This window comes from Nematostella vectensis, chromosome 9 (genome assembly GCF_932526225.1).
Source record: "Nematostella vectensis chromosome 9, jaNemVect1.1, whole genome shotgun sequence".
In the NCBI taxonomy this organism is placed as follows: domain Eukaryota; kingdom Metazoa; phylum Cnidaria; class Anthozoa; order Actiniaria; family Edwardsiidae; genus Nematostella; species Nematostella vectensis.
In genome coordinates this window covers 5,478,576-5,501,112 of record NC_064042.1, presented here as the reverse complement: position 1 = coordinate 5,501,112, position 22,537 = coordinate 5,478,576, and the positions used below count along the sequence as shown (strand labels likewise).

Genomic DNA, 22,537 nt, shown 5'->3' with positions numbered 1-22,537 from the left:
GCTGTTTTACACCATGTCGCAAGCACAAATTAATACCTCGCAATCTCTTCGGGTTTCCTGTGATTAGGATCGCTCTTCCTAGTCTCCCTAAACTTCCAGCCAACCACAGGAATCCAGAAGAGAATGACCGGGAGTAAGAAGGGCCAGGGGATTTAAAAGCTGCTTTTGATCGGATCCTTGTTTTGTTCTGCGAAATAAAATAAAAAGTCATGAATCGGTTGGTTACCCAAGGAGGACTAGAACGCACCGATTTGTCTGACCGACGTCGTCCAGGGCATTTACTTTATCCATTTGTCGTACCTATTCAGAATTTTCTTCCTGTTTGTTTCTATCAGTACAGTATTCGTGTCGCAAATTTTGTTTATTCGCGTATGTTTTTCGGGGCCCTGCTTCATGCAGTTAGAAATCTGACGCCAAATATACTTGAATTATTAAAATTAGCCCGACATTTCAGCGCGTGAAAATCAACCTACATACTACGTGTTCACACCTCCGTTCATTTCCTCGTTTATTTTGTCAACGACGGAAACAAAAAAAATACGAGAAAAACGAGAAAAACTTTTTTTTGCATTTACTATTGCGGTCAAAAGAACGTCTTCTTTTCAGCTCAGCTCGTTTTTATTTGATAAGCAATTAAATTTTCCCCCAATTTCAGTTCAATGACAAAAAAATCCACCTTATTTGATTCTGGGTGTTATTTTTTACTTGTTCACGTTGTGGTTTCAAATTTTAAGGAGCGAAACTTATAAAAATAATATTTTTTATATAAAAAGAGTGTAAAGGTATTAAAACAAGAGGTAACGTAAAGCTAGTATTAGAAATGCCCAAATTATAGCTAATTATGACAAAAACAAAGCAAGGGCAGGTCCTATTTAGCAAGGTCAAGGAGTCCATTAGCATGCCTGCAATTGGGTGATTGTTGTAGGTGTTTTCAACCTGAAGTAGAACACAAACGACGCAAGTAGGCGATAAGTTGTCCGTCACACCCTTGTTATTCTTTTTATTCTAAATTATAAGAAAAAAGAATGTGAAGAAATTTCAAAATAAAAACCTAATAAGAAAATTGTATACGTTTCGCCCAATGACAAGTTCTCCAATAGGGTTCTGGATTCCGGATCCTAGTGTGCTGATTCCGGATTCCATGTGGGTTTTTTCCCGTGGATTCCGGATTCCATTTTTTCCAGGATTCTTGCATTCCGGATTCTAGTTTATGGATTCCGGATTCCAAGTCTCATTTTTTCATGGATTCCAGATTCCGGATAACCTGTCATGGGGCGATACGTTATTTAACAACGTCGATCTTAAATGTCGCAATAGCTTTCCCGAAACAGCCGATAGGAATGTCGGAAATGGATTCTTGTAGCACTTCGTTAGGAAAACAAACTGGCGGCTGTGGTTTGGGTTATACTCTTAGCATTCTCCCAACAGCGTTAAACCTGGAGGTAGGATAGCAATAATAGATAGACAAAAGAAGACGCAGTAATAGAGGAAAGGAATTGAATTTGCGAAATTTCCTTATTAGGCAGGTTTTAAAATTGTTAAGTGTTTTGCATTTAGTAACACTAACCGTGTGTTGTTAACATTAATAATAAAAGGGGGTTGTATTTAAACATTGTTTGCTTGGATGTTTACCACTTCCTTCTGAGGAAAGCCGAGTGATGTTATCAAGTGGAGGAGTTGTGAATCAAATGCAACAAAACTTCCAAAAAAGGCAAGTAAATTTTCGTCCTCAGTCGTACAAGAACAACTGTCTTCCCTTTTTCTTCGTGCACGCTGTTAGGGGTCCCTTTGTACACATGCATCTGATCAGGGCCGTAGCCAGCATGATGCAAGTGAGGCAATCACCTCGGTAAATTTTTGATGTTTCTAGCGTTTCACAATTGAAAAGTATGAGATAAAACACCCGCTTCTTGTTGGATTTATCATCCAGTGGCTAGCTTTGCCTCGGTATAAAATTTTGATTCTGGCTACAGGCCTGCTGATTCAATGCGTACTTTTTTTTTTTTTGCATTCTCATCGAAGTTTAAAAAAATATATTGTTCTTTCATTAATCCACAGTTTCTGATTCTGATTAAAAAAGCGAGCATAATATTTTGTATTGTATCTGGGAATGCATCGGTAAAAGCATTGCTCCTTATATATTTCTCTTTTGCAAACCTTAATTATGTGTGACCCTTGTTGCAAATGTACATGGATACGAAATATCACTTTTGGTTGTCATGACAATCAAGAGAGCATAAACATATCAATCAATCTGTTTAAAAACTGTTGTTTTTCTAGCTCGCTCGGTCATTACATACCATGCTTTAAAGTCCGCTTCAAACATGCTTTCGCTTTTTGTCGCCAGAGCTTTGTGCATCGAAAATTTCCACACAAACTTGCAGGAAATCGTGTTTACTGCGAGTCTGCATCTGCAGGCCGCCATCTTGAAATAGACTCAGGCCCTATCGCTTTTAGAACACGCTCACCCCAGGCCCTTTTAGACCATTTTAGAACATCACAGACTTTCTGCACGCTCACCCCAGGCCCTTTTAGACCATTTTAGAACATCACAGACTTTCTGCACGCTCACCCCAGGCCCTTTTAGACCATTTTAGAAAAACGACTGCCATTTAATGATATGTATTTATGCTATCTTGTGACAACTTAATATTAATTTTTTTTTTGTTACAGAAAGGCAAGTGATAACCAATACAAGGCATCCTGGGATAATGAAAATGCAAGGCATTGTATGTGGGTTTGTAGCTCATAGCTCGTATTGAAAGGCATACTATATATGCTATTACCTCCTTCGTGCCATCTCTAGTATAACTGTAAGTACAATAGGTTGGGAATATCTTGCAATATACCATTATAAGTTAGTATATGGATTCTTAGCTCTCACTTTGTATTGAAAGGCACTCTAAGCAATATGCCTCTTTCGTATCATCTCTAGAATAACTCTAAGTACTCACATTTCTTTGCACCCTCTCCCCAACTTACCTCGGCCTTTGCACGCGCCACAGAATTCCCAATATATCCGAAAACAAAACATTTCCGAATAACCCCGAAACAGAACCGGCTAGCAGGCTACTAGATGATCCTGAGAATCCTAAACCTATACATTTACATAAGTCGAGAAAAAGTACAGATCCCTCTGACGGGAGTTCCCGTAAGTATATTTTAACGACACACATCTCAGTGAATATACATGCAGCAATTGCTAAATAATACAAAGAGCAGAGATTTTGAGACACATAGAACGATGGAGCGAGCGATACTAACTGCTGTGTAAAAAAGGGCGAATGGGCTAGTCATGTTCTTTCAGCGGTAGATGTTGCCTTCTGCGTAACCAACTTCAAGCTTCAACCGTGAGGGGGCTGGGCGCTTCAGGATGGCTATTCTACTAAAACGGATGTTTTTTCAGTGCCGTAGCAGGCTTTATATTTGTATATTTGGGGGCTTGAGGAGAGGAAAAATACAGAAACATTAAGAAAATATCTGAGGGCACAGCCGGTCATTTCCTTATAATTTTTTAACAAAATTGCGGGGAGTGCAGGCATAGCACTGCCACGCCCCACCCCACCCCACCCCCTGCTACGGCCCTGTTTTGATACCCTCAACACGAGGTTATAACTCCGCAATTTCAAAATGCCGAAATTTCGCGACAATTCATTTTCGCGATTTTACTATTTTCGGTAAAAAAGGTTACTATTTTCATTTCGGACAAATAAATTCAATTCAAAACAAGTGGGATTGTCCAACAAAAAGCATAGACAAACGTGTACCCATAACGAGTATATTTCACCCAAGAATGTCACTTACGTTTTCCCGCATGGATTTTTGGAAATCGCGAAACTAGAGTTACGTGTATCAGTCGGTAGGTAATGTTTTATTTTATTTTTAAGGATCTTCTCAAGTGCTATCCTTTTTCTATATGGCACCTAAATCTGCACCCGCCAGCAAACCTGGAAACGCGCCTCAAGTTCGTAATATTTCGCTAGCCTCACGGCACATCAAAGGCAAACGTAGTAAGACTTTATCTGACCTTTATTCGTAACAAAATCTATGCCATCCGTTTTATTTTTTCAGAATATATACGTTCATTAGTTTTAGGTTCATTTACATGCATTTGCATTTGAAACGGTACATGAAAAGAACGTTGGTTGCCCTGGAACTGAAATGTGACAATTGCGCCAAATGTTATACATATTTTATTTGCTTTTATTACTGCACATCTGCATTCAAGTCGATAAGCTTAACCACGCTATCACACATCTCGGTAGCCGGCCACTACCAAATAAATACCAAATAATCTTCTTAGCAGGGCTTTATTTGGTGACATATAACAATGAGTGGATCCTTGCTGAACGGGGCGATACAAACTTCTGTGTAAAGAAACGGTAAATGGCAATAAGGCCACTGAGATATACCCTTAACGAATGCTTTACTGGCTTTTCGCTTGTACACCCATGTGTTTCGAGCCGTGGGACAACTTGAATACTAGCCTCCTGCCATTATAAAAATTGATAGGATTATCGGTATGCTATATCATAGAACCCTTTATTGCACACATTTGGAATGAGTATCGGTGTCTCCGTTGTGACACTGACACGAGCTCAGCCATTTGGCGACTCAACCAGCAGCAAAGGTAGACACCCAGAAGTGCACCCTTCAGTAGAAGGAGCCGCGAAGACACCCAGAAGTACACCCTTCAGTAGAAGGAGCCGCAGACCACCCTTCAGTAAAAGTTGAAGTCGTCATCATCGTCCTTATCGTCATCACCTTCGTCAATCCCTGTCACCATCCCCCAGGGTTTAGGGTCCTCTTCATCGCTCGTCAGTCCTTTTAGCGAGAGGATGTTGTCTTCTGCGTTAAATTCCTGGAGCTCTTCTTCCTCAAAGTCATCTTCGTAGCTGTGGAGCGAAAACGCCATAACAACATCTTCTTATTTGGTGCTTAATTCGAGCTTAACCGCGAGAGACTGTTTCGAGGGTGGCTTTTTTTAAAGGCCTGTTGAAAATTCGGAATCGGCCACGAATTCATGATCTTATTTGTCACCTGTATTGGCCAGAATGCCTAGTTTTCTATGCTTTGTAGAGAAGTGTTGTCCTTACCCGTCACACTGTTCGGCAGCGCCTTCCTCGGCTACAAGGAGCTCGTATTCCTCTTGGGCGTATCTCTCCCAGTCTGTTGGGGGCGGCAAGTCACTGTCGGCCACTTCCTGAATCACACAAGCATAACTCTAAGGAAATGCTACCACTAACCATGACATTTTAACTCCTGAATGGCCAAAGCAGAACACACAACCGTGACATAACCAACAATAAAACACTAGCTTCTGAATCAGCAGAACATCCAAACATGTCATCACCCAGCCACAACACACTAGATTCTGAATTACTCAAAAAAAACAACCAACCCTACAAAAGCAGATCATAAACCTCAAATCAAATGTATCTTCTGTCATCTCTTATGTTACTAACAGACTCCAGTAAGCGCAGACTAACAAACTTTCTGACCTATACCAGACTGCACACTCCATTCTTGTGATTGACACAGAAGAGGTTGAAACATTAACTCATTTCATATTCAGGGACCTAACTGCTGTGGAAGGCATGATCAATTCACCCACCCTGGCTGAGCCAAACGGGTCCCTCTGTTCGAATTCCAGGTACTTGTCCAGATTAAAGAAGGTGTTGAAGAAGATGAATGCCATCTTGCAGTTTTTGAGATCTGTCAGGGTTATCTTGCCTGTCACACCAAAGATAGACAACAATTAGACAAATAGACTGATGTGATGAGAAATTAGCGAGGTAGATGAAAGACCAAAGGAATACGCTCAAATATCAGTGGTGGCAGTAGTTCGGGTAGGGGGGGTTGGGATTGTGTTCCAGAGAAGGCTTTTATGTTGAGATAAGAAGGCAGCTACATCGAACTCCTACGGCGCCATTTTCAAGTCCTTCACAGGAACCTAAAGTGTTTTATTTTTCTTACCCTCAGTCTTTGGCTTGACCATGTCAAGAATCTGCAGGGAAAAGAACAATAAATAAGATCGTCACATCTTTTGTAAGAACTCCAAAAAATAGTTATGAAAGGTGTAAAAGACTGTTATTTTGGTGGCCATCTTTAAGTTTGACAGTTTTGGAAATACATAAATCAATAACAGAAATATACTATAAGATTTACATGCACGCATCTAGTCATATGAGGTGGCATAGAAATTGTTTTGTTCATTACATGACGGAAACTCCACTGTCCTAAATGTGTCAATCAAAACCTTCGCATTTTCGCTTCCTAATTGGCTTTGTCGTCGTAGTCATGGTAGCAAATGTCACAGTTAAATAAAACGGAGCTATATTCTATGAATTCTAGAGGATTAAAATACTGTTGATCCACTTTTAACTCAAATTCTGTTTCTTTAGACAAAGCATAACTATTGGTAAACAAAATAAATAGAAAAACAAATTATATTGCAACTCCTGGCGACAGGGTGGGAGATTTGTTATCATATGAAGTAAGGTTTATATATGATTGACAGTTAGGGCCTCTTAATATGGCGTGAATTCCACGCCGTGGCATTAGCATTTATCAACAAAGATGGTTTTGGAGCAATGCCCGAACTCAATAATGTCGTACCAATTACACAAAAGTCTATTTCGCAAGAAAGAATAAACATTTCGCTCTGCCATCCCGACTGAACCAAGTAATAGCATGGTGGTATATGTCTATGAGTGATTGAGGGCCAAGTAGAAAAGCTAGTCGCCTTAATCGGACCTTCAAAAAGTGGTGTTAACCTTTCCCTATCTTCATATTAGGCGAAGGTTATGGGCAAGTCTTGGAAATGTAAAAATCCTTCGGTTTGCTTTTTACTACAGACGATCGAACTGATGCTTCACATATTATAGGTTATAAGATGACTTTTAGTCAATAAAGTTCAAGTTCGGGTCTTTTGTAGAAGATTGTAAAGACATTTGAATTTGTATAATTAATTGCAAGATATTTTACTATGCGATTAAAAAAAGCTATGAAACGCAGAAATGCGTCCTACGATTTTGCTCTCGTTTTCAGGAAATGTCCACCAAGTGTGTTGAAGAAGATTAACAAAGTAAGGTGCAAAAATATCTGCACAAGAAGCGCCTAAGAAGCGCTAATAGCGAGGTTACTTTGATCGTATATTATTAAAAATACAAAGACTATGAAAAATCGAATAAATCGCATCTATTACAGAAGGTCAGTCTTTCATTTGGTCCAAGTATGATATCTGAAATGTGCGCATTGCGCGAGTTACAGCAAAAAAAGGCAGCTTGGCCTAGACGCGCTTGGGTTAGCTTGGAATTTCTTTCGAGTCACCTTAAGACTGCACTGGATCACAGCTAGTATGTGGCAACTGAACGCATTCAAACCGCAAAGAGGCTTTCAAATGATCACACAATCACACAAAATCGGAGGGGAGTTTCCATATAATCATACACGAACTATATGGCAACCAGCCTTAAGGTTCCAATATCCGATGAACTTCCTACCTGGCATAGACAGTCTTCAAAAGCCATCGTCTCTATCCCAAGAGCGTCCATTTTGGCTACTTGCTCTTCATAGAAGTACTCTAGCTCGTACATGGACAGCACGCCATCGCCGTCAAGATCCATACAACGGAACCAGTACTCTATACTGAGTGGGAGAGGGTCAGCAAGTTGTCAGGTTACTTGTCTTTTTGTACAGTTCTTTGATCAAACTTATGAGCTTATGAACTTTGTATTGCAACGTTTTGGAGAAATCAATGCCAATTGATATAGGTATTTCTTTAGGAAAAAGGGAATAACTTTAGCTACTGCACCTTCTTGGGTGTTTTTTGTCTTCTTCTGACAGCAGGAACCACACATACTTAGGGTAAGTCATTTTCCCTTCCAAGTACGTTTTACCCCTGAGATAAAATAACACAAGTTAACACAAGGTATTTCTCTTAACCGGAAATTTGCTCAAAATTACGCCAATTTGCTTGCACTAATTTGCTCAAAATTACGCCAATTTGCTTGCACTAATTTGCTCAAAATTACGCCAATTTGCTTGCACTAATTTGCTCAAAATTCTAGAAAAGAGCTCTGGGGGATGCTACCCAATGCTAGAATTTTCATAAAAAGTGCTTACACACTAAGTCCCATTGATAATTTTTAACTGCTCTGCATCTTAGCCGGATTACTCATCTAGATTCACAGTGAAGCACAATTGATCCTGTCTCGAGATGTTACTTTGGGCTTCAAACAAAAAAGCTACATATAATTTCATTTTTCATAAGATCGAGTGATTTTTCAATAAGAAGATACATCTGTTTGTCGGTCTAGGAGGGGTGTGAATACCCCCTGTACCCACGTTAGCTATAGGTCTACACACAGCTGGTGGTTCAGCTACTATAATCCTTACGATGATCTGGTGTGCTGAAAGAACCATACCTTGTGACACAGCCTGAAAAAAGTCTTTTCACCATCCTAGAGGAGAGGGCTGCAAACAATACCAAGAGCTAAATGTTAACATGTGCAAGTGCAAGCTTAATGTTTACATGTGCAAGTGCAAACTAAATGTTAACATGTGCAAGTGCAAGCTAAATGTTAACATGTGCAAGTGCAAGCTAAATGTTAACATGTGCAAGTAGATTGTTTGGATATAATGTGGCACAAAACAATTAGCCAACAAACAATAACACATGAAAAATAAATAAAAGATCGTTTGGATATAACCTCTGCAACTGGAAATCCCTCAGGTAACAAATCAGTGGAACACTAAAAACTGTTGGCTACTTCATGCCTAATTCTAATGGTCGGATTTGAGCTTAGGGCTATGTCTCTCACCATGGTTGCTGTGTTTACAGAGGTCCTTCTCATCAATCAACAAGTCATGGTCTGTGTCAAGCTCCCAGAACTTGCAGTATATTACATAAAAATGTTCATATGAAAAATACTCCAGCACCTAGAAAAACAGCGAGATCTGAGCACCAGAAACACTCTTGTGTGTTATACATCATTTTTACATGAATTAGGCATGTGTTGTACCTCATTAAAATGTGAGAGTGTGTGTTGTAACTGATTTATATGTAAATCGAAAGTTTTTACCTCATTTATACGAAAGGTGTTTGTTAAAAGTCATTTTTGTACATATATAAGGCATGTGTTTATTTATACATATATGTAAAAGGCATGTGTTATGCCTTACATATATAAGGAATGTGTTATACCTCATTTATACATATAAGGCATGTGTTATACCTCATTCATACATAAAGTATATAAGGAATGTGTTATACCTCATTTATATCTTCCTCCTCCTCAAGAGATGCTAAAACCTGAAAATAGAGATGAAAATGAGAATGGTGAACATGAGAATGGTGGAGAACTAAAGCTGTCTTTTATCAACCTTACTAAGTGTTGGCGTATCTTGCCATGAGTGTAGCTAGGGGTGTGCATGGGAAGGATCATCAAATAATATACTCAAAATCCCAAAATACCTATGACTGCAAAAATATTGGGTGTGGGCCTGCTTCGTCTAGGAGCTCCCCCCTTATCATTTTTGGCAACCCTCAAGCCTTTTTTCATCATAAACCCTACCTCTAAAAAGTTACTATGTCTCACTTCTGGTATTGTTATCTTTCCTGTCCATGAACTGTTTACACTGTAGAAGATTCTTGCTATAACCTGAAATAAAGGAAAATACTGTACATAAAACAATTCACATGCACTGCCTTTTCCCTTATTTTTAACAAGAAGTTACTTAGTGTGCATAGGAGGAGTTTCAATTATATGAAGCTAATTCATTGGATCAGCCAGTTTTATATCTGTTTGAAACCTATGATTATAATATTAAAAGTCATTGAAAGGTAACAACATTGATTAACTTACAGTATGCACATATCTTGAGTGAAATTCGGGCGCATCCTCAAGGAAGGATAAGCCAGGGTGAGACTGAACAATATCCTAAAAACACAAGTGTCATCATGGGGATGTAGATAAATAGTGTTGGGGAGAGAAGGGAAGTCAAAGAGGGGGGGGGGGGGGGGTAGAGATGCATGGGAGCAGTGAAAGATGCTGGAAGAGGGGAGGAGAAGAAAAAAGGGTTAGCTGGGAGGGAATGGCGAATGAAACCGAAAGCTGTGGGGGAGAGAAAGGAGGGTTGGCTGGGAGGGAATGGGAAATGAAGCTGAAAGCTGGGGGGGGGGGGGGGGAGAAAGAAGAAGAATGAAGGATACAGGCAACAAGTTCGAATCTTTGTACTTCAGGATATATGCTTTATGGAGGTTTTACTGTAGTACAATATGATAGAAGATGTAGAGGGATTTGCAGCTCAATAACCAAAAAAGAAGCAGAGTCAGAAGAATTTTGCACTGTTAAATATTTGAAATTCTGCGATATTAACCTGAATGAGAGGTACAAAATCTTCTGAATCCAGATGGCTACGACCTGGCTTGGCCAGCAGCCTCACGAACCTTGAGGCATCATCATGGCAGGTGGCACTCACCCTGGATATTTACACAACAGTTTACACATTTCTATATTCCTATGAATAGGGTATTCATTTACACTTGCAAACAAGTGCAAGATTGTTCAAACTCTAACAGGACCTATCCTGGAAATTACAAAAAAGTTCATAATTATATATTCCTTTGCATAGGGATATTTATTTCCAATATTCTAACATGACAAGTAGCATTCTTCCTGGAAAAATTAACACAGTTCTATACTCTCCCATATTGCTGTATCTCTACTTTTGCATTTTTATATTCTCCTGTTTCTTTTCTATACGCTCCTGTTCTTTATTCTGCTGCATCATTACATTTCCTGACAAGACAGAGGATTAACTATTTTATGGACAGTGTCACAGAAAAAAGGCCTGGAAAACAACAACAAAAAAACAATCGGCATACCTCCTCCACATAGATGTGAACATCGGCAGAGTGACAAAGCCATTCTTGTTACCACCAGCACAGGCGAACAGTGGTTGCTTCCAGTACAAGGGCAGATTACATGCCTAAAATAGAGAGTAACAAATCATAATATCATATAAGGAATTATGCCTTACAGTACTAGGGAAGATTATAACCCTAACATGAAGGGGAATAGGAAATCTGTTAAACACAGGTTACAATAAGGCCTTCCAATACAAAGGCAGATCATTTGCTTAAAACCAGATAGTAGGAAATCTAATGACCTAGAACATGACAAAAATAAACAAAAAACTGGGAAAGAACATATTTTTAGTTAAAAATACATAATATTTAAGAAAAATGTTTAAATTCTTCCCCTATGTTACAAGACATATAAAAATCCTAATGCATTAACTTCTTATTATCATAAGTTAGTCAGTTAGTTTTGCCCATGGAGAAATCAAGATTCGCCTGACTGAGCAAGAAGATTAGGATCATTTTATCAAGTTATCAAACTTATTTGGTAACTTAATATTTTTCCTTTACCATAAGCCAAAAGCAATGGGGAGTAACAAGATGAGGAAACACCTTTAGTCCTCAGTAGAATTAGCATGTTGATAAGCATGTTTATACAACTTTGATAAACTGCTTTTATCATGCAATGAGCTATTTGCATGATGCTTTGTCTCTCTAGATGATTGTTTGCCAAGCAATTTACCAAGTCAACAAACATCATGGATCACATTGTTATATTAGAAAGTAGAATCTCAAAACCTAAAGACTAGAAGAAGAAAAAACACAATTGTTTAAGTTGCAATAACACATTTGTTAGATCTGTTTTTATTCTATTTTTTTAGAAACAAATTGTTAAACGCATCATACTGTTTGTCCAAGCATTTTCAACTTGGCCTGAATATTCGATTATAGAAATTGAAATGAAATATCAGCGTTATTTTAGAATACTGTACTAAATTTACAATGCCGTGACTTTGGTGTTGAGATACATTTCCAATAAGATTAGCCAGCTACTTCACTTTCCACTTAAAAAAGAAACTATATTTTTAACGGCATTCGGTTTAGGCAGCCGTTCTTAATATGCTATAAAATTAAAGCCGAAAAACCTTTACAAACAAAGAAAGAATCATAAGCGGATCCCATTTAGTGGTAATTCTAGAATAAACCGAGAGGTGTATTTCGTAAATGTTTCCATGTGTTCGGCTAATTACCTCCATGTGTTAAAATTAGCAAAAAAATCACCACCGTAAATACTAAATTTATAATGAGCCGTTTCACACCAAGGGTTTTTGGTTATACTTTTCTGGCTCATGGCCATATGGTGTGAATATTACGGGGATATGAAAATGGTACTTCCGTTTCGGATTTAGCTCCGTACTCACTCCAGACGACATAGCGTGAACGGTCTTGTGAAATTAGAAACCCGTAGCGAACTCACGCGAAAAATGCCCGCTCGTTTTTCGGTGACCTTCCATAACCGAGCAAGAATTTGACGAATTATTTGATGAGGTTAACAGTCTGGGATTGAATTTGACGGCCAATGAATACATACAAAGATAAATTCTGCTACAGTGTTTATGCTTTGCGATAACGAATTATTGTGAGCTCTTTGTTGTACTTGTACAACTAAACGCAACGCTGGCCTTCTTTCTTTCAGCGCGCGCGATAATGTAAAACAAAATATTATACACGTTATTGTTTTCCCCCTAAGAAACCTTCACATATTCCTACCTTTGTCACGGATGAGAATTGTTCCTTTTTTGCTTTCCCTCCTTCAAAAACACCAAAGACTTCAGAAACTCGTTTGAAAGTTAACTCAAGTCTCTTTCCGCTCGGTGGTGGAGGTCCGTTTGGAAAGTAAAATTGGGGAATATTCGCTGCACAACCCTCGCGGATTTCAGAGCCATTTAAGTCAATTTTAACATGCTCCTTCATGAGATTTTTCCCTGAACCATGCCGCTCTAGCCTTGGCGATATCGGCGGAGTTTTTGTCCCGGATTTTCTCAGCGCTCTCACATCTCTCGGACTTCTAGGTGACCGGGAGGGGGTCGGGGACGAACTAGGGGCGGGAGGGGAAACCGAGCGACTTGAACCCACTGTCAAATTACTTAGCACATTCTTGTCGGTTTTCTCCGCGATCGGCCGCCCCTCAATGACTCTCTCTAAGTCCTCATGGAGAATCTTTTGAGTCTCTGGCATGGATAGCCATCGTAGGAATAATTCATCGACTTTTGCCTTTAGCAGAGGTGTTACAGCCATTCGTGTCATCGAGGAATGACTTTCTATCTATGATCTGTGCTGTAAATGTTTATAAGCCCACGTTTCCTGACGTTTTTACGCCCAATAGTTTTGAGCATCTCTCCTGGGTACGAGTGGGCAAGTCAAAGGTCTGAATGTTTTCAGAACAGCGTCATTAAAACCCAAATTATCCTCCTTTCAAGACTAAAGAACGCGCCCCAACTAGAAGTTACCGTTGACATCGAGGAGATGAAAAAGTTTGTAATATAATCTTGCTCCAGTAAAACCAGCCAAATCCGCAGTATTACAGTGCACCAAGTCCTTTCAAAGCTTCCAGTATGTACTTCAAGTTGATAAGATAAATGAAAAGGCCATGGAATCCATGATTTACGAGGTGAATCCGAAAGAAATTCAAGTTCTTCACATAAACAACATCTCGAAAGTGGCGCGCGCCGAGCCGGAAGTCGGCCGGTCAGCGGTATGATTAGTTCTCATTTTTACTCTTGAAGTAAAACCACAGGTATGCCCACATATCCCGGGCGTGGTGAGTTTGGTCTTCTGAATAAAATCGCCGATACTAACTATCTAGGTCTGAGGTAGAGTTGACATGGGATAAGGAGGTTCAGGCCAGGGACCGCGGAGACCATGGTAGGACTAAAAATTTGGCCAAGACAAACGAGCCCTGAGAAAAATCTGGAGCCCTGAAAAAAATCAACCCAAGCCAAAAAGTGGTAGGGCTATAGCACTACCAGCCCTTCCCTATACATGGTCCCGTTAGGCCCATAGACAGACCAGCCCTCTCAACCAGGGCCAGGTTCCTAGAAAGCTAACAACGCTAACCCTGGGATGAGTGCCCTTTTTATCCAATCAAGTCTCAAGATAGCCGTATTTATCCTGTGGTTAGCACTAACTTGCTTTCTAGAAAACAGCCCCAGTCTGGTCACGTAAAGGATGCACTGCTGGATATAATAAGTCATTTTTTTGTCCAGCTAAGTATTTTTCCATGGCCAGTTGGCATGCTTAATTTTTTTTCATGGAAGATTGATATGCCTTTTAGTCAAGACAGATCTTGGACTGCTATTTTTTATAAACAGACCAGTCCAATTTGCAATGTCTGCCCCTAAATATGTAAATCACACTCCCCCCTTTATGAGAGGATATGGCCACCACTTTCCAGTTTCGTAGTCACCACCACCACATTTAACACTTTTTGGTATGGAAAATTTAAAATTGCACAACAAAATAAAACAAATTGCACAACAAAATAATGAACGTCCAGAGTTCTTTAAAATTTACTAATCAGTTACAATCACATTAGCTCATCTACAGTAACAGCCTAAAGACCTACAAACATTTTTATTTTGATCATAACACTTATAGCATCCATACTCTTCTGGCAGTGTTCCCCCTTGAAGAGCTCAATTTACAGTATAAATACAATAGTGTGAGGCTTTAAAAAAACATAATTCCAAGAATGATGATAAACTACTTTATAATTCTTTCTTTTAGTATTAAGATATTGCAGTAAGTAATATTGATGTGTTTTGAAAGCGCATACACAGGGGGGTGCACAGGATGCCTGCCCCCCCTTGGCCACCAAAAAGTGGGTCATTTCTTTTTGAAAGATCACCGAACTACCTTTCCATATGACACCTATGACTGTGCACCCAATGCAGCGAATCCTGTATACATGTCTGCTCTGCTTCCGTTTCATTTCATATACCAGATCGATTTTGATATTTGATTTGTCATGGATGGCCTGCTATATGCAGCAGGTATGAGCTGGATCATAAACCAATCTATGTATGCCATGCACATATCGTTGATCTCTATTTCTCTTCCTCTGGTAACACTCTTGTCTGCTTGCTTTGTAAAATATGAATTGCCTATAAGTCAGTTTATTCGATAACATGTAGTAATTTCTATACGAATTCATATTTATCCACAGTAAATTGTACTTCTTGGGAAAATTTGACTGGTTCTCCACCTTGCACCTGGGAAACACTGATAATCTAAAAAAGAAGAAGTGTTAGTCTATATATGTATACCATTATTGCATGAATATATAACCACCTCCCCCAAATTAGCACCTTGGTAGAATGTTAATATAGTTCTCAAACATTCCGTTTAGCCCATAAAGTCTCACAGACAATTTTCAATACCTAAATTGTGATCTGGCTTCCTTCAATTAAGTTTATTAGTTGGAAATTAGAATATTGAAAATCGAAAAATAAAAAAATGCAGCAATGAGTTTCAAACAAAATGTTTGAAGAATGACTCTAAATAAGAATCATTCTTCATTCAGATCATTTTGCTAACAAAAAGAACCCCCCCCCAAAGTAGATGAGGGAGACATTTACCTTTAAATCACAATATGTTTTTGAAGAGAAGAATGAGACGGTAACTGGGAAGAAGTCGCCAGGTTGCCCTGCAATACTGAACTCCATGCTGCCACTCTTGTTACTTGCATCAATGACTGGCACCTGCCAATCAAGCGTCGACTGCTTGTGGTTGTAGTGATACTCGCCATCAATTTCGCCAACGACTGGACCACCGACGCCATGCCTATAGAGAGATTCACAAAATTAAAAATAAACAATGATGTAGCATATGACATGCTGTTTTGATTTTAGAATGTAAAATATATTATGTCAATATTATTTAAACTTAAATTGTTGTGTGCTTTCAGCAACCTCTTGGACATCCACGGAAAATCATAAAATCAAGGGTATAGCTCCAAATGTGTAACCAAGTAACAAGCTTCATTGCAAAGCTATTCTATGATTTTATGTTTGTTAGTTGCACTTCTGATTAATCTTTAAGACCCTGTGTAACCATTCTTGGATAACTTACTCTTTTGCATTTAAAATTGGGGTAACAGATAACAGATGGAGGTGCATGTCCTTGTTGGATACTTACGGCACAGGTATGTATTACGATAACATTAGGGCTAACAGATAGGATATGGATGCAAATGGTCTTGTTGGATACTTACGGCACAGGTATGTATTATGATAACAACAGGGCTAACAGATAGCAGATGGATGCAAATGGTCTTGTTGGATACTTACGGCACAGGTATAGTGATGACAACATCATTTAGTTCCAGACCATCCACCAAGAGCTCATATTCAATGTTAACATCACACTGACCATCATTTTCTGAAGGCCAGCAGTTTACTGTTGAGATAAAATGAATTGTAAAAATTAAGAAAAATTAAAATGGCTCAGATAGTAAAGATGCCAATTACTCATTTAGGTAAATGTATGAATGTTATTGGGAACAGTACATAGAGACACCTTAAAACTAGACTACGCATTTATCATATTTTAAAAATCTACTATACATCTTGTATAGTACTCCCATGTAAATGTACAAATGACCCATTCAATCCTAAAACAAGATGTTTCAAATGAAAAATGTATACTCACTTGATAAAGGCATCAAGCTCTCATCGGTTGTCTGCATTCTCCACCTAAGTAGACCGATATCAGAGTTGGTGGGAAAGGATTTTCCTGCTTGCTTCAGCACAAGGATATTGTCTTGGGCAAACGATTTCTTGTCTACATTGGGGTGAGTCTGAAAAAGACGAATGAATGCATGATTTTCTGTAATCTCTGAAAGAAATCTTCTATGCTATATTTAGTCACCTGTATCTGAAAGCCTTTATCATCATTATTCTCCACAGCAAGCTTGATTTGTGCAAACTGGCTGTCAGAGATTCTAAGTAGAACAATGCCGCGGATCTCCATGTTTTGCAATCCACCATCTCTGCCTGCAGTGAGTGTGATCTTCTCTTCTGTCTTGAGGTGAACACTACCAGGCACAGATATGCTTTTTGTTAGTTACTTAGATATTCATGTTTTCTATATTTAGTATAGTTTATTGAATCATGCAAGTGTCTGTCTCCCCTTGTTTCCATATTGTATGACTGAAGCTCCCAAACAAACAAATACAATAGATAAATCTAAATACATACAATATCATAATGAGCTGAGAAATTAATGTTATGCCAAGAATATTGCTATATTGAGTATCGTTTTTGTGGAGTTTCCCCTGTAGAAGGGTAGTACAGTAGAACATCTCATACATTTCACAAATGAAATGGCTTCTTGCAACTCTGGCAGTAACATATATACACAAATGGTAAGAGATGTGAACGATGACATTAGCATCAGAGCTTTTAAAGTTGTATGAAACCCAATAGCAAACAAATAATCACATTTCTTACTGTATAATTCTTACAGTAAAATTTTTACAGCAAAATAAAAATAAATTTTACCTGGACTGGTTTACTACTGGAGCTGCTGCCGGCTTCTGAGCGAGAGATTTCTGTTTGTGACTGATGACTTCTGAAATTTGAGAGCATGTACAAACTTGAGCTAAGCTCAATTACCAAGACAGAGTAGTAAAATCTGTAAGAAGGAAAAGCTCTTTTTAAAGAATGTACATCCTTTGCTATTATGTTTCATGCATTAGCCCTTATCAGATTCGACCACGCCTACACAACCAAGATTTTCTACAGCTTGTATATAGTCTAGTCATAATGTACAGCCTGGAAGAAACTTAACAGCGTTGCGCGTTTTTTGCATGTATTTTGAATGTAGTTTAAGTGTAGTGCATGCGCAGACTTTGCGTGTAAAACGCTGAGTGTACTACACAATCGGTGCATGTAGTTTTCTTTTGTCATGCATATTTTAGTAGGACGATTCAGTAGGGCCGCAGTGATTGTTGGACATGCCTTTGGTTCTATTTCGCTGTTCGACAAGAATAAAGCCCCAACGGCTCACAACTTTTACATTTATTCCTTTCGTGCATCAAGAACCTCTCTCCTACATTACTGGTTACTGACGCCAAATTGACCAGTGAATTGTATAGACTAAGGCTTTTGTCGTTATTTCTGTGTGATTTCGTAAAACGGCTAAGAACAGTGATATTTGAAACGGCTTTCAGAGCTCTTCAGTTGTTTGAGAAACTGGAAGGAGTTCAACAGACAACATTTGCTTTTATCCCTTCAACACATTGTGAAGTACAAAATAACACCATCCATATATAAAGACTAAAGATTTCATAGCGATTTTAGTAGCGCTGCTAAATATATTAGTTTGACACGGCTTTTTTAACTTTTTTGTTGTTTGAGCAAGAAAGCACCAGTTTAACACAAAACCTTCGCATTTATTCCTTCATATTAGTACAAAAAAAAAACTTTCTTCTATCGCTTAGTAAAACTACTTGTATTAAGCCAAATTTGGCATGAAGTTTGTAGAGATCAGTTTTTATTGCCAATATAAATTAAAGGAGCTAAAGTTGTATCAGGCTATTGAATAGCGGAATTCTATCACATCGAATGCCAAACGCCCAAGTTTGCTTTACGTGGCATTGAGTTGTAGCCACAAATACTCTCAAGGGATTTCATAGAAGTTAATGAGGCAAACAGGTGCGTGTAGTTTGGTGCGTGTAGTCCACTCTAGGTGTGTGTAGCTTGAGCGTATGAATCTAATTACACTCAAATTACACACAAAAACGTGCAAAATTTGGGCACAACATGTTATGTTCCCTGCAGGCTGTACTGTACTTAACCAATGAGAGAGTTTAATGTTATGTTACCTGTTCCTTCAGATCTCAGCTTGTCAACAAAAGAATCAACATCTTTAGACTTGCTACCTAGCTTCATGGCCTTGCCACTTCCAGCAGGTCTGTAAGGCAAATATCGTTTTAGGGAAATAAATCAAAACAAGGTCATGTCTTATGCCTCTGTGAAGACAGTAGTAGTTTTTGCTGACATCTTAAGCAATTGCTTGTCTGTAGTTTTTCTAGTCATACCAATTCTTTTTACGCACATTATAAGAAACTTAACACTTATTTTAAAAAATAACAATAATAACAGAACATTTATTTACTATTAAACATATGTGTGTTCTAGCCCTTTGCCAAGTAAAGCACATATCACAGTGCAACACTATACTGTTTGAACTAGAGTTATTCTACCTCATGCTTTTACAGATCAAGCAATGGACATGCCCAGACCTGCCTTATTCCTGAGGCATGTTTGTGGTGGACACAGTACTTTAAGCAGTTGTCAGGTTGTGGTTGTCTCAGTATGTATGTCAGGCTCTAGGCAAGTGACTAGTCAGGTGCATGTCAAAAAGGCTTTCAAAATGCAAGCAAAGAATACTCTCCTCATTTCTCTTTTTTTTTTTTTTTTGCTGTAGGGTGAGTTGGGTGTGGCTTTTGGAGAGGGGGGCTCAATAGAGAGGTGAATTATTTCAAAAACTTGTTTTCCCATTGTTAATACGATGCATTTTGGCCACTACAGAAGTCTCAGATGCTATAAATTAGTGTACATTACACTTGTCTCTACATTAACAAAGTCCTTTTGAATGTACTGTGTTCTTACATTCAAACCAAGAAAGAATAGTGTTTACTATTGTAGCTGTGATGGGTAGGAAGGTTTTGGTGTTATCTAGCCATGATGGGTAGTAGTTTTGGGTGCTGGTGTTGGATCAATAACAGGTACTGTGTGATAGGTTGGCTTGGGTGTTATCTTACTATGAAGTGTTGGATAGTTTGGGGAGTTATCTTTCTGTGAAGGCTAGGAAGGTATCGTACCGTGAAGGGTAGGAAGGTTTTGGTGCTGGTGTTGGATCAATAATGGGTACTGTGTCCATGTTTCCTGAAGAGATATCTGATTTCGTTGAGCTGGATCCCATCCCACCAAAACCAGGCATGGCCACCCTGCCACCACGTCCCTTTGCAGCTGCCACTTTAGCAGCTTGTAGTTCCTTAGCCCTCTTCTTCATCTCTTCTTTAGCTTCGCGTTCTTGGGTCTACAAGTTCAGGAGGCAAATTTGTAAAAGAGTGCTTGGAAATCATTATTTCACGTTTGTCAAAAAATTAATCCCTGATGAAAATTTGCTATGTCATTATTAGTAGAAGCATCTATCTATTTTAAGAATCTTTTATTGTGATACTGAGATATTTTAGTTCAAGATGGATAAATAACACATATCAAATATCGCTTTACAGTAATTTTTCAAAATTTCTTCAAATGGTTTTATGCATCTTCCAATTTTGAATAGAAATAAAAACAAAAGCGTGGCTGATGGTCATTTTTCAAAATTTCTTGAAATAGTTTTATTCATGTTCCAATTTTGAATGGAGATAATAACAAAAGGGTGGCTGGCAAGATCCATTTATCTTGTTGTTACTGAATATTGAATGTGCACTATGCCTTTTTATACCAGCACTAATACTGCCAAAACAACCTCTCTGACATATTAGAAATGACCTCAATTCACGGGTAAGGGACTTGCAACATTTTTATTACCTGTCTGACTGCCTGGAAGACCTTCTCTTCATGACTGTCCATCTCGGTAAATGTCCTTATCTGTGCTAGGTTGACATTCTCACGGTAACCAAGAGCAACAATCTCATCAAAAGCGAATATCAACTCAAATGCATGCTCTCCTATCTCGCTCTCCTCCATGGCTCGACAGTACTCTGGGATCTAAAATGCGCAAAAATCAATAATCAGGTTCTCAACTAGAAGGGACTGAGGGGAAGGGGTGCCAGGGTTTGCTAAGGGGGAGTGAGAGGGGTACACAAAAAAATGCTGAGGGAGAGAGGTGCACATGATTTTCTGGCACAGGGAGGGGTACACATAAAAGAGCCCTATAAAACCTAAAATCCTATAAAACAGTAAAGTTTATATAAAAACAACCTCAAAATTAATTACGTACCACTCTAGAGAATAATCTGAGAGTTTCCAGGTCTTCCAAGATATTACTGTGTTTAGTTGTGATCAACAACATGTAGAGTTTTTCTAGTGGTTGGTAAACATATCGAACACTTTCAGTCTCAACAAACGTGTGCTGTTTGACACTGCTTCCTGACGTCATGAGCTTGGGGAAGGCGGAGAGGAGACCTTCTATCCTAGATCTTGTCATCTCCACAAACTGCCGGGAAATGATGGCTGAAACAAATATCAAATTGAGGGTCATAGCTACACTGCAACAGCTCAGTGGTACGGGCTTCAACTCTTACGCAAGAGGAACAGGGTTCAACCCCTTGGGAACTTTTCAGTGATGTAAAAAAAAAAACAGATCTCGACATTAGGTGCTGCAAATCCCGCGCTGCAAATCCCTCTTCTACTGTAATTGGTTATGGATATTAAGCCAGCCGCAGTTAAAAAGTTAAATACATTGACACAAGCCAGGAATATAGTTATTTCTTACTGCTTAGGAAAAGATAAGTACACCTGTGACTTCTAACATATAACGTAGCATTAACTACCAAAATTTATTTAACGTTTTAAAACTGCTATGAAATTTCAATACAACCCAATCACAAATTTTAGTGCAACAACTTTATTGTTTATATCCATGTTTAACCATGATCAGTTAGTCCTTGCTTTCTAGTGAAACTTGATTTTTAAGCCAAACAGTGGACAAATGCTTTATGGACAGGCCAGTAGGGTAACACTTGTCATCTCTAGCAAACAGCCAGAGTTAGACACAAGGTTGGATACAGGAAATCCCTGTGGCATAGCATATGGATACACTATTAAATTCAAAGGTAGGGGAATGAAGTAAAAAATAAATAAAAGTGGTTGGAAAATTATATGGGTATAGGAAGTAAAAACACAAATATATTGAACATGGTTATAATGTCCCACAAAACTTGCTACAGTTTAAGCTATTGCATAGACGGCAGTTATGGACAGAAGTGTGAAAACAAATGTTCCAGGAGAGATTATATTTAAGTTATAATATGAGGGTTTCATTTGTGGTAACAAAAACAATGCCAGACTTGCTTACCTTTTCCATTTTTTGTACATATTGCGGCAGCGAGGAGAACCTGCGAGAGGGGAACAAAGTTATAACGAATATTTAACAAGCAAAAGAATAGCCAGCTATTCCTAGTACAGAAAGCCGGGTTAGAGATTGCAAATTCAAATTTCATTTTAAAGAGTCATAGGAACAGCAACTTCAGACAATGTTTGAATGCAACAGAAGTGATGTAACGAGTAAATCAAGGCTTAAAATAATATCTAAAGCAAGAAGAATATCAGTGTACCAGTGAGGATCTTCCGATCGCCATAAGCTCGTAGAAAGAAATGAATTAAGAACTTAGAGAATGTCAGTGTCACGTTCATAAAGTTCACACACCACTTTCCAGATCACGACACGTAATCACTTCTCGTCGGCTGAATAACGATCAAACTCAGCAAAAAACGCCCTCAATCTGTACTCTGATTATCAACTTACCATTTTGGCTTCCGTTCGCTGTTTTTAGAGCTTTCTAGGCTCTCTATGGCCGAGTTGTTTCACGATTTTCTCGTTCTCTTCGGCCGCCACGTCCGCAATACAGTCGTCGACGACACGAGGAGGATT

At 38.7% G+C, this 22,537-nt stretch overlaps 2 protein-coding genes and 1 long non-coding RNA gene across 5 annotated transcripts; 1 reads left to right on the top strand and 2 right to left on the bottom strand.

Annotated features, from left to right (window-relative positions):
* Nucleotides 1-4,011: 4,011 nt before the first annotated feature.
* Nucleotides 4,012-13,606, bottom strand: LOC5504908 (serine/threonine-protein phosphatase 2A regulatory subunit B'' subunit beta). 3 transcript variants are annotated; one of them, XM_048732064.1, is made up of 15 exons: nucleotides 12,638-13,606; nucleotides 10,892-10,995; nucleotides 10,384-10,486; nucleotides 9,870-9,944; nucleotides 9,579-9,665; nucleotides 9,278-9,316; nucleotides 8,826-8,943; nucleotides 8,430-8,478; nucleotides 7,817-7,903; nucleotides 7,506-7,650; nucleotides 5,977-6,007; nucleotides 5,615-5,733; nucleotides 5,097-5,203; nucleotides 4,672-4,895; nucleotides 4,012-4,631 (listed from the first exon to the last, which is right to left on the bottom strand). In XM_048732064.1, the coding sequence occupies exons 1-14, from the start codon at nucleotides 13,172-13,174 to the stop codon at nucleotides 4,721-4,723; spliced, it is 1,776 nt and encodes a 591-aa protein (XP_048588021.1). In that variant the 5' UTR covers nucleotides 13,175-13,606; the 3' UTR covers nucleotides 4,012-4,631; nucleotides 4,672-4,720. The 3 variants fall into 3 exon arrangements, with proteins under 3 accessions (XP_048588021.1, XP_032229152.2, XP_032229153.2); XM_032373261.2 differs by having other exon boundaries at nucleotides 4,012-4,895; XM_032373262.2 differs by having other exon boundaries at nucleotides 4,012-4,895; nucleotides 9,603-9,665.
* On the top strand, nucleotides 7,550-9,702 carry LOC116612495. The gene is made up of 2 exons (XR_004293933.2): nucleotides 7,550-7,680; nucleotides 7,788-9,702. It is a non-coding gene; the product is annotated as an uncharacterized LOC116612495 (long non-coding RNA).
* Nucleotides 13,607-14,409: 803 nt separating the features above from the next.
* Nucleotides 14,410-22,537, bottom strand: LOC5504907 (coatomer subunit delta). Its single transcript, XM_001625718.3, has 12 exons — nucleotides 22,412-22,537; nucleotides 21,962-22,001; nucleotides 20,885-21,117; nucleotides 20,473-20,652; nucleotides 19,755-19,972; nucleotides 18,753-18,841; nucleotides 17,428-17,497; nucleotides 16,796-16,961; nucleotides 16,577-16,724; nucleotides 16,216-16,324; nucleotides 15,505-15,709; nucleotides 14,410-15,156 (listed from the first exon to the last, which is right to left on the bottom strand). The coding sequence occupies exons 1-12, from the start codon at nucleotides 22,412-22,414 to the stop codon at nucleotides 15,067-15,069; spliced, it is 1,551 nt and encodes a 516-aa protein (XP_001625768.2). The 5' UTR covers nucleotides 22,415-22,537; the 3' UTR covers nucleotides 14,410-15,066.